General features: G+C 43.9%; 1 protein-coding gene and 1 long non-coding RNA gene across 3 annotated transcripts; both read right to left on the reverse strand.

Annotated features, from left to right (window-relative positions):
- Positions 1 to 5: 5 nt before the first annotated feature.
- On the reverse strand, positions 6 to 2152 carry LOC139566653 (voltage-gated monoatomic cation channel TMEM109-like). Of its 2 annotated transcripts, none has more exons than XM_071387908.1 (3): positions 1589 to 2152; positions 1232 to 1322; positions 6 to 465 (listed from the first exon to the last, which is right to left on the reverse strand). In XM_071387908.1, the coding sequence occupies exons 1-3, from the start codon at positions 1787 to 1789 to the stop codon at positions 107 to 109; spliced, it is 651 nt and encodes a 216-aa protein (XP_071244009.1). In that variant the 5' UTR covers positions 1790 to 2152; the 3' UTR covers positions 6 to 106. The 2 variants fall into 2 exon arrangements, with proteins under 2 accessions (XP_071244009.1, XP_071244008.1); XM_071387907.1 differs by having other exon boundaries at positions 1232 to 1334; positions 1589 to 2066.
- A 1774-nt stretch (positions 2153 to 3926) lies between these two features.
- LOC139566943 (uncharacterized) lies at positions 3927 to 9706 on the reverse strand. Its single transcript, XR_011673190.1, has 2 exons — positions 9421 to 9706; positions 3927 to 4200 (listed from the first exon to the last, which is right to left on the reverse strand). It is a non-coding gene; the product is annotated as an uncharacterized lncRNA (long non-coding RNA).
- Positions 9707 to 10312: the final 606 nt, after the last annotated feature.

Raw genomic sequence — 10312 nt, forward strand, 5'->3', positions numbered from 1 at the left:
AATTATTAATTTTTTAAACAAAACTTTATGTACAACGTCCTTGTTACGATCCTAGACCTAGATTAATGTACAAAACAAGGCCTTTCAGTTCCCATCCATCCACCCCTCACTTCTTTTTCCTCCTCTCCATTTCTCTCACTCGTCTCTCTAGCACCCTCACTTGATCCTCCAGGTAGGTTTTGTCGCCCCCGGTTCCAGAATGCCCGATACCCAATAGGACGCAGACGCTCACCAGGCCGGCCAATCGCAGCGCCGTAGTCTCTGTTCCAGCACTGCGGTCACTTAGGATCAGGCAAAACAGTCCTAAAACCACCCCCAGCTTCAGTAGCCACAGGACCCGCCTCAGAGTGGACGCCACCAATCGGAAGGCCAGGGACAGCAGCCAGTAGCCAATGAGAGCCAGCAGAAGCCACTGACCGATATAGACCACAGCATCTGGGGTGATACTGTTAACAGGCATTTCAACTGGAGGAGAGAAAGAAAGATACACAACATGATATTAGTGCATTTTCTGGCCTAGCAATCTTAAAATGCTCCCTTTACTTGTCTCCATTCCAAGACTTGGCAAAAATGTGGTCTTAGTATGTTGCTATGTAATTATTGTACCGGTAGTTATAGTCACAAAGCCTAGTAGGTTACTGTTGGCAATGTGGAGAAAAAGGTTTTCCCGTCTGGCGCACACACCTAATCCAGGGCATGTCTGTCAGTGGGTAAAGGGCTCCCTTGGCAGGTCAGACTTTCATCCGGTTTTGTGTTGTGTGTCTACAGAGAACAATTACAGTAAAGGACAATGTGAGTGTACCATTGTACTGTATATGGGTTGTGTGTTGAGATGTTGCATGATGTGGGATCAATCAATAGAATGATTTATTTGAAATTATTATTTTTGTATTGACAACTGTCTGTTCCATTATTGAATAGTGCACTGGTTATCAACCCTGGTCCTGGGGAGCCACAGGTTGTGCAGGTTTTTGCTCCAGCCCCGCTCTAACACACCCGATCCAACTAGTCAACTGCTCATCAAGACATTGATTAGGTGTGTTAGTGCTGGGCTGAAACAAAAGCCGGCACATGACATGCTTTAGCTCTCTGGGAACAGTGTTGGTGACTGACTAGAGTATTGCAATAGCTTCCTGGGCCTGTATTCCTAAAGTGGGAATAGGAGTGCTGATCTAACATCAGTTTTGCCTTTAATATTATAATGAATGATCCTAGAGCAGCAGCTCTTTACCATCAACTCCTGCTGCCATCAGGAACTGGGTGAGGTACTTCATAACAACATTCGCTCCACTGGCCGCTGCCTCAGCTAGATACTTGACCACCTGAAAGAAACACTGATAAGAAGGCCTGAAAGAAACACTGATAAGAAGGTCGAGAGAGAGTTGATAGAGGCTTCTGTTTGAGGCAAACACATGGGTCACTAAATACGGAACTAAAACAAGCGTGCATAAGGATTCCCGTATATGGCCGACTTGTTGGTACTTGAACCTACATAATTCGACAAAAGAACTGACATCATTAGACTACGAATTTATGATTCGAACTACTGTTAAATTTAACTTAGAGCAAGCTATTCTTTGTTCCTCACCTTCTGTGCAGTTTCAACGGACCTTGCCCCGACAAGGTGAACCAGGTAACCGTGCGCCTCCTCGGACAAATCCGCGAGCGTCTCCCGGAGGACTTGCATCATTCCCGGGGAATAGTTGAATGACTTCTCGAAGCGACTATTTTCTCCCGAACAAGAAACTACCACCGTGCTCAGCACACACACGACGAAACACACTTTCATTTTTTTCAGACGCCTTTATGTAAAGTCAAACAATTACAATTAAAAAAAAAACATCCAACGTCTTTAAATTTAGTTGAATATTGTTTCACTGCAAAAACATATGCTACAACAATCTAAACTGGCCACTCTACGAACAGAAACGTATTGGCTACAATGTAGCCTGTCTTATATATAGCAAGGGGGGAAAAATCAGTTTCTAACGGCAGTTTCCAGGATATTGCAAGTAGGCAGGCCAACTCAAAACGTACTACAGTATTTGCGTTGCCTTTCTTCTTCATCATAAGTTTTATTGGCGAATCGCAATGAACTGACAATTGCATACACCGCCACCTACTGTACTGGAGTGTGACAACCTATCATACCACTATATTCTCTTAACTAACCCTGGATTTCTAATAAAATAACTCTGTACAAACCTCACTACTCCCATCACCCCCACCCAAAATACCACCCACTCCCGTCCAACCTCTGACCCTGTCAAACAACCTGTCCCTTTCTACACACATTTCACAAAATGGTAATACATGTTCAACCGTTTCCTCTACCGTATAGCCATTACACATTCCAGTACCATTTTCCCCCATCAATTTCAAAGATAAATTCAATCCCATATGCCCGAATCTCATCCTACACAACATAACCTCCTCCCTTCTGTTCTCATTATATGACACCATCTCCCATATAGATTTCCTTGTACTATAAAAATGTCTGCCCTTACTACTTTCATCCCATTGTCTCTGCCAGCAATCTAACCAATTTTTCGAATCAATGTTTTAATTTCTCCTCTACCCAACTGCACCTGTATATCCACAATAGTACTTTCCACTGTTCTTTTTGCAATTATATCTACTATATAATTTCCATAAACTCCTGTATGAGCCGGAATTCAACTGAACTAAATAGCAATACCATGTATTTGTAACCCCGACAAACTGCATCATTATTTCTAACCATAAATCCTCACGTTCTGACTTTCCAGATCTTAAACTACACAAAAATGATGCAGAGTCCCAGCATATTACTACTCTTCTTGGTTTCCCCTCCTCTATCGGGTGGGTATAATTTGTGGAACGTTCCAACAGGAATCTGTTCCAAAAACTTCGTAAATGACAAGGTTGTCAACAAACAACGCATACAAAGTTGTATAGCGGCAGAATGAGATACCAGGTAGGGAGTGGGCTATTTAATTCAGTTTTTCACTCACCACGTTTATTCCGTAAAATGTCTGTCACTCTGGTAGCCTATGGACAAATATCAAGAACAAGCTACGTGGTGAGTTGATGCCTATTCGTCAGCTAGTTGAATTGATCATGCTACTTTGTATGCGTTGTTTGTTGGCAACCTTGTACTTTACAAAGTTTTTGTGACAGATTCCTGTTGGAACGTTCCACAAATTATACCCACCCCTCTATTCATTGCAATCCAACAATTATCGCACACGTGTATGTTGAACATACAGACAAATCATTTTTTAGACTTGCATAGATTAACATCGAACTCAGGAATAAATACACCTGCTCCTGTCTTCCCATTCATCGGAACCTTTGAACCATTTGTAGACACTGCGAGACAAGAATAAAACTGATTACTAACATATTGATCCATAATTATTATTCCTTCATTATCTTCTTCACATCACTGTTTATTTTCTTCGATCAGGCTAAAATCAAGTTACCTTGCACTAGCCTTCTATTTGCAATTTAAATGAGGGTTCGCGTAGACTGGATGGAATTCCTGAAACGTAAAACCTGCCAACCGAGCAGAAAAAGGGAAGTAGGGTACGCCCGCCACCTACCGTCAAGAAGTCGACATGAAATAGCTTATCGTTCGTTTGGCACGTTCAGCAGGTCGCAACGTTTTGGAACGTTCCGATTGAAATACGCCATGTAGAACAAACATGCTCCTCTGACATGCAGAATAAGGATTCACATTAGCTCTGCTCATGTCATTTCTATCTGCAACGTTCAACACAGTTTGGCAGTTGACAGCCCCAAATGTTTTTTTATTTTATACCAACCTTTATTTTCATACTCTCATCTCCTGTTGTCTATTTGTTCAAAAACTTTAAAAAATGTAGTAGCAGTAGGCCTATATATCACATACAATATAACTAAAATAACTGTATGAACAAAATACGTGAAATCAAAGTGTATTTATTCAAGTGTTATCACAGGCCCCGGTGAAAAGTAGTGTTTATTTTATTCCCTATGGTCCTAGTCAAAAGTAGTGCACTAGGGTATAGGGTGCCATTTAGGACACATATCAGGGTCTTCTTTCTTTACTTGTTCCTCTGGGCTTGAGCCTTGCAGGTCAGGTAGGCCAGCTTGGTGGTGAGCTGCTTGGTGAAGACGGGTTGGAACGCCAGCATGATCCTCAACATGTTGCCTTCACGGGCCCCAGATATCTATCTCCTGGGTGGGAGGGGAGGAAAGAGAGAAGAGCAGGAGAGAGGACATGAGAAGAGAGCTGAGGTAAGTGGGAGGAGTAGATCGAACTAGAAGGTGAATTAGGAAAAATGACATTCATTTCCATTGTCAGATTTAGTGGTGGTATGTTGAGGATGATGCTGAAACCCTAACTGTAGAGTAAAAACACTTAGGAGTCATAACGGTCCAGTTGCTACAGTGCTTTGGTGGTCTCAATTAAGATCTCTTTTACCTCTCCTACCCCACCCTGAGATGAGCAGGGTCGCACTGTAGAAAAACGTCTCAAAACATTGTGCAAGGGAAAACGTAAACAAGTGTTTCTTATTGCACAAGTTCAGATAGTACCATTTCGGACTGTTTGCTACAGTTTAGTGCCTAGTGAGTAAATATGACCCTGGTTCTTACCAGAGGGTGGCCCCATACTGCCCACAGGACTTTATGCCTCACATCTTTCCTTCTGTCTACCCCATTTGAGTACATCAGGACTGTATTCACTAGGCACGAAATGTAAGCAAATGGGCCGAAACTTTGAGGATATGGAGACTACCTGAACTTGTCCAATAAGAAATACTTGTTTTAATTTTTCATTTGCTCAGAGATCCCTCGCTGGGGTTCTCTCCATAGCTGTGACAAAGAACAGGTGGTGTGTATTACAATAGATAAACACGCAGAATGGGTAAAATATCAAAGCTACCGAGCTATCTACCTACTCTGCTACCGTTACTAGTAGCTAGCTAGCTAATTGCAGCACTTAGCTATCTTCCCTCTACATATAGTGGTGAACTAATTAAAGTAGCTTGCTCACGTTACCTTTCTATAGTATCACCAAATATGTATTGTATGGACTTAATTCGTTGTCATTACGTTACTTTTTAAACACCTAACTGTTCCTGTAGCAAACTAGCTTGCTCATCAAGGTGCCTGTAGTGTCTTAGCTCTTATTACTTATTTATATAATAAGAAAGACTCTGAATACAATAAATGGAACTGGAGCTTCACATTTTACTGGAATCAGTTAGAGCCAGAATAACATAGAACAACACTGCGCATGACCAAGGGTGCTCCATTCTTAAAGGGGACATCAGTAATTAACAGAACATAACATTCCTTCTTTTATACAATCAGAGTTACTTTTACCAACCCCCAACTGAAACACTTCCCAGAACTTGTTGTAGTTATTTTGCATCTTTTAATTTGAACTTGAACAGTTAGTTTTTGTTTGTTTGTTTATAAGTCCAGTCTGTCTGGTGGACGGTGCCTTCGTTCTGGGTAGCGCCTAGGATTGTCTGGAGGCTCCTGAACATCCTCAGTGTGTGCTTGCTCCCTTATAGCTTCTGCTATAGCAGCACCTTCATCAACACGTTCCCTTCTTTCAGCCTGGGGTCTCTTTACTGCTCCACCGTCCTCTACAGTTCCCTGTGTGTCACTCTCAGGAACTCTCTGTGCCTGTTCTTTCTCGATTGTTGTGCTGTTTTCCGTGGAATGCATTTGGTTAATGTGACGCCGCCACATTATGTCTGGGCTCACTTGAACCTGGTAAGTTCTGGGTCCCGTTTGTGTATGTACGGTCCCTCTTGTCCATTTCCCTCCTCTTCTGTAGTCTCGCACCATCACTTCCTGTCCTGTTTGGAGATGGCGCTCCCGGCCACCGGAGAGCATCTTGGCTTGTTTGTTCAGCACTTCATTACGCCTGTTAGGCTTCATGAGGTCCAGCCGTGTGCGGAGAGGCCTCCCGAACATCAGTGCGGCTGGGCTTTCATTTGTCGTGGCATGTGGGGTGTTTCGGTAGGAGAGCAGGAACTTGGCCAGTTTTGTTTGCAAAGTCCCTTCATCTCGTTTTGCTGCCCGGAGTCCTTGCTTTAGGGTTTGCACAAAGCGTTCTGCCAGCCCATTGGTGGCAGGGTGGTACGGAGCTGAGGTTGAGTGTTTGATTCCATTTACTGACATGAATCTTGTAAACTCGTCACTTACAAAAGCTTGCGCGTTGTCACTTACTAGCTGCAGCGGCAATCCGAAGCGTGCAAACGTTGTTCTGAGACACTCTATCGTCTGAGCTGAGGTGGAGGAGTCAGTGCAAAACACCTCTGGCCATTTGGAATGGGCATCAACTATAACCAGAAACATGTGCTTTTCAAAGGGACCAGCGTAGTCCACATGAATTCTCTGCCATGGCTCTGTGGGCCATTCCCAAGGGTGGACTGGGACAGGAGCAGGCATGTGAAGGGTTTCCAAACATCCGCTACAGTTCTTTGCCATATTTTCTATCTGTTGATCCAGACCTGGCCACCAGAAGTGGCTCCTTGCGAGCAGCTTCATTTTGACAATTCCAACATGACCTTCATGTAGTTGCTGCAAAACCTGATGTTGGCATTTCTGGGGTATCATGACTCTCATTCCCCACATCAAACATCCTTGGTACGTTGTAATTTCGTTTCTCCGCTGGAAATACGGAGTCAGCTCCTTTCTGCCAGTAGCTGGCCATCCTGACATGGTGTAGGTGTACACTTTTGACAAGGTCACATCTTTCCTTGTCTCCTGTTTGATCACTGTGCTTGTGACCGGTAGTGCCTCGAGCTGAGCGGTATGGAAAATGTCCACTGCATCCACACTCCTTTGTCTTTCTCTTCTACACGGCAGTCTGGATAATCCATCTGCATTTGTGTGGAGGGACGACGGCTTAAACTCAATGTCATACATATGACTGGCGAGGAACAAGGCGTATCGCTGTAACCTGGCTGCTGTCATTGCCGGAATGCCTTTCTTTGGACTGAAAATGGAAAGCAACGGCTGGTGATCCGTAACCAGTGTGAAACGCTTGCCATATAGGTATGCATGGAATTTCTTGACGCCCCACACTAGCGCCAGTGCTTCTTTGTCGATTTGTGAGTAGTTTTTCTCTGCATCATTCAATGTTCGTGATGCAAATGCAATTGGCCTCTCTGACCCATCTTTCAGTGTGTGTGAAAGGACGGCCCCTAAGCCATAAGGGGACGCATCACAAGCCAACTTCACTGGCAGTTCAGGGTCGTAATGCATCAGGACCTGTTCAGATGTGATGAGCCGTTTTGCCTCCAGAAATGCATTTTCACACTGTTCTGTCCACCGCCATGTCCTATTCTTTTCCAGGAGCTGATTTAGAGGCTGGAGTACTGCTGAAAGGTTTGGGAGGAATCCTCTGTAGTAATTGATCAGTCCCGCAAAAGATCTCACTTCTGTGATATTTTGTGGTCGTGGTGCCTGTACCACTGCCTCGATTTTGTCCTGTGTTTTGTGCAATCCATTGCGGTCAATTTCATGTCCACAGAAGACAATCTTGTCTTTGAAGAACTCACACTTCTGTAAGTTTGCCTGTAGACCATATTCTTTCAGTCTTTTCAGGACCTCTTCCAGGTTAGCCAGGTGTTCTTTGTCGGTGCGTCCTGTTATGATCATGTCATCCAGGATACACTGGGTTCCTGGGATTCCTTGCAAAATCTGGTCAATAGTTCGTTGCCAAATGGCTGGGGCCGATGCAATGCCAAAAACCAGGCGGTTATACCTGTATAGACCTTTGTGTGTGTTTATTGTCAGGTACTGTTTGGAGCTCTCTTCAACCGGTAGCTGCAGGTAAGCCTGTTTCAGATCGATTTTACTGAAGTGTTTCCCACCAGCTAGTGCAGCAAAGATGTCCTCCAGACGTGGCAAGGGGTATTGGTCCACATGCAACATTGAATTCACAGTTACCTTGAAGTCCCCACACATTCTAACAGACCCGTCTTTCTTCACAATAGGAACTATGGGTGTGGCCCATTCGCTTCTGTCCACTTTCGTCAGGATCCCTGTATCCTGCAAGCGATCGATTTCCGCTTCCACCTTTGGTCTCAGGGAGTATGGAACAGATCTGGCTTTGCAGAATTTTGGGGTTGCGTCATCTCTCAGTACAAGTTTTGCTGTGAAGCCTTTTACTGTTCCCATCTGATCACTGAAAACTGTGCTGTATTTCTTCCGCAAGTGTTCCAGTGTTTGGTCTGTGTCCTTCTCTTTGGACTGGAACGTGTGGAGCATTTTCAAATCACACCAGTTCAGCTTTATTTTTGAAAGCCATTCCCTGCCAAATAATGGGGGGCCAGTTCCAGGCACCACATACAGCTGTAACTGCTGTGTTTGCTCCCCATACCTCACTCTGACCTGCAACACCCCCATTGGGCCTAATCTCTCTCCTGAGTAGGTCTTCAGCAACACATTTGTGTTCTTCAGCTTGATAGCCTTGAAGTGCTCATTGTAGACAGTAGTGGAAATTATAGACACTGCAGATCCTGTGTCTAGCTCCATTTTGAGGGGTTTGCCTTCGATATCTGGTGTCACCCATATTATGCTACTGCTGGGAGAAGTCACTGTGTTTAACTCCATTGTACCAATTACTCGTTCATCTGAATCACTGCCACTGTTCTCTGCTAGTGCATTCACAGACCCTTTCATTTTCTCAGTTTTCCTGTTGTGACTGAATTTTGCTCTGCATGCTCTTTGAATGTGCCCCCTTCTACTGCATTTGTGACAAATTTCGTCTTTGAAACGGCAGTCCTCTGCTCTGTGACCATCTCTGTCACACCTGTTGCATTTATCGGCCACACGGGGGCGCTGTCGGCTGCGCGAAAACTTGTGCAGGGAAGTTTGAGATAGGTCAGTATTTCTTTTACTTTGCAACTCAAATGCATCTTTCGTCGCGATTTCCATAGTCACAGCAATTTCAACAGCCTTTGCAAACGTGAGATCTGATTCTGTGAGCAAACGTTTTTGAATGTGTTCATGTTTCAATCCACAAACAAATCTATCCCTTAATGTGTCATTTAGGTTCTCTCCAAACTGGCAATGTTCAGACAGTTTCTTCAACTCTGCTACATATGTACTAACACCCTACCCCTCATTCTGATCTCTCTTGTGGAAACGAAAACGTTCCGCGATGAGGAGTGGTTTAGGTGATAGGTGATTTTGCAATATCTCCACAATCTCTGTGAATGTTTTATTTGAGGGCTTCAGAGGGGCAGTCAGATCTCTTAGCAAACTGTACGTTTTTGGGCCAATTAAACTCAACAACGCTGGTACTCTCTTGTTATCAGCAATGTCGTTTGCAATGAAGTACTGTTCCAGTCGTTCAATGTAAGTTGCCCAGTTTTCTTGCGTGTCATCAAACACATCTATTTTCCCGATGCTAGCCATTCTCTTTACCTCAGGCTCCACGGGTCTTTGATCTGCCGCCTCGTTCTCGTTAGCTCTCCCCTCGTCGTCACTGCTTGCTAGCTGTTGTGCTACAGGGTCAAAATCTTCCTCTCTTCCTACGAGCTCCATCTGCATTCGTGATGCACACTGCAGGTAATCATCCTCGTCGCCATTGTAGTGTCTTAGCTCTTATTACTTATTTATATAATAAGAAAGACTCTGAATACAATAAATGGAACTGGAGCTTCACATTTTACTGGAATCAGTTAGAGCCAGAATAACATAGAACAACACTGCGCATGACCAAGGGTGCTCCATTCTTAAAGGGGACATCAGTAATTAACAGAACATAACAGTGCCAATGCCAACCAACCAACACAACCGTTGGACGGCGCCTGAGTTGAATGGCCAGATTTGTTTTTTGCTTGTCTTACAATTGATCATGTCCACTAGGTGGTAGCAAAGCCCTATATTGATCTGAATGTGCATACACTTGATCTTCAACCAGGTACAGTAGATTCATTTCACTATTTGTAAAGACCTTGGGTTGTTTAGGCAGGAAAACAAAAGTTCACCCTGTGGCTGTAAATTGTCAGTGAAAGTAATGGGATGTTGACGACCATGGTGATGCTATATTCGTGGCCGTTAGGCAGAAGTCTTCCGTGTACTGAAAATTCCTTGTCAGAAAGAACAGGTAGATATGTAGCTAAATTACTCAAATTACAAACGAAAACGTCTTTCCTTCTGACACCAGGGAGATGTTCAGAGAGAAGGAAAGAGAGGGAGGTGAGAGAAAAATCATGTACACTACCGTTCAAAAGTTTGGGGTCACTTAGAAATGTCCTTGTTTTTGAAAGAGAAGCAATTTTTTTGTCCATTAAAATAACATAAAATTGATCAG

This window comes from Salvelinus alpinus, chromosome 39, assembly GCF_045679555.1.
Source record: "Salvelinus alpinus chromosome 39, SLU_Salpinus.1, whole genome shotgun sequence".
Lineage (NCBI taxonomy): Eukaryota > Metazoa > Chordata > Actinopteri > Salmoniformes > Salmonidae > Salvelinus > Salvelinus alpinus.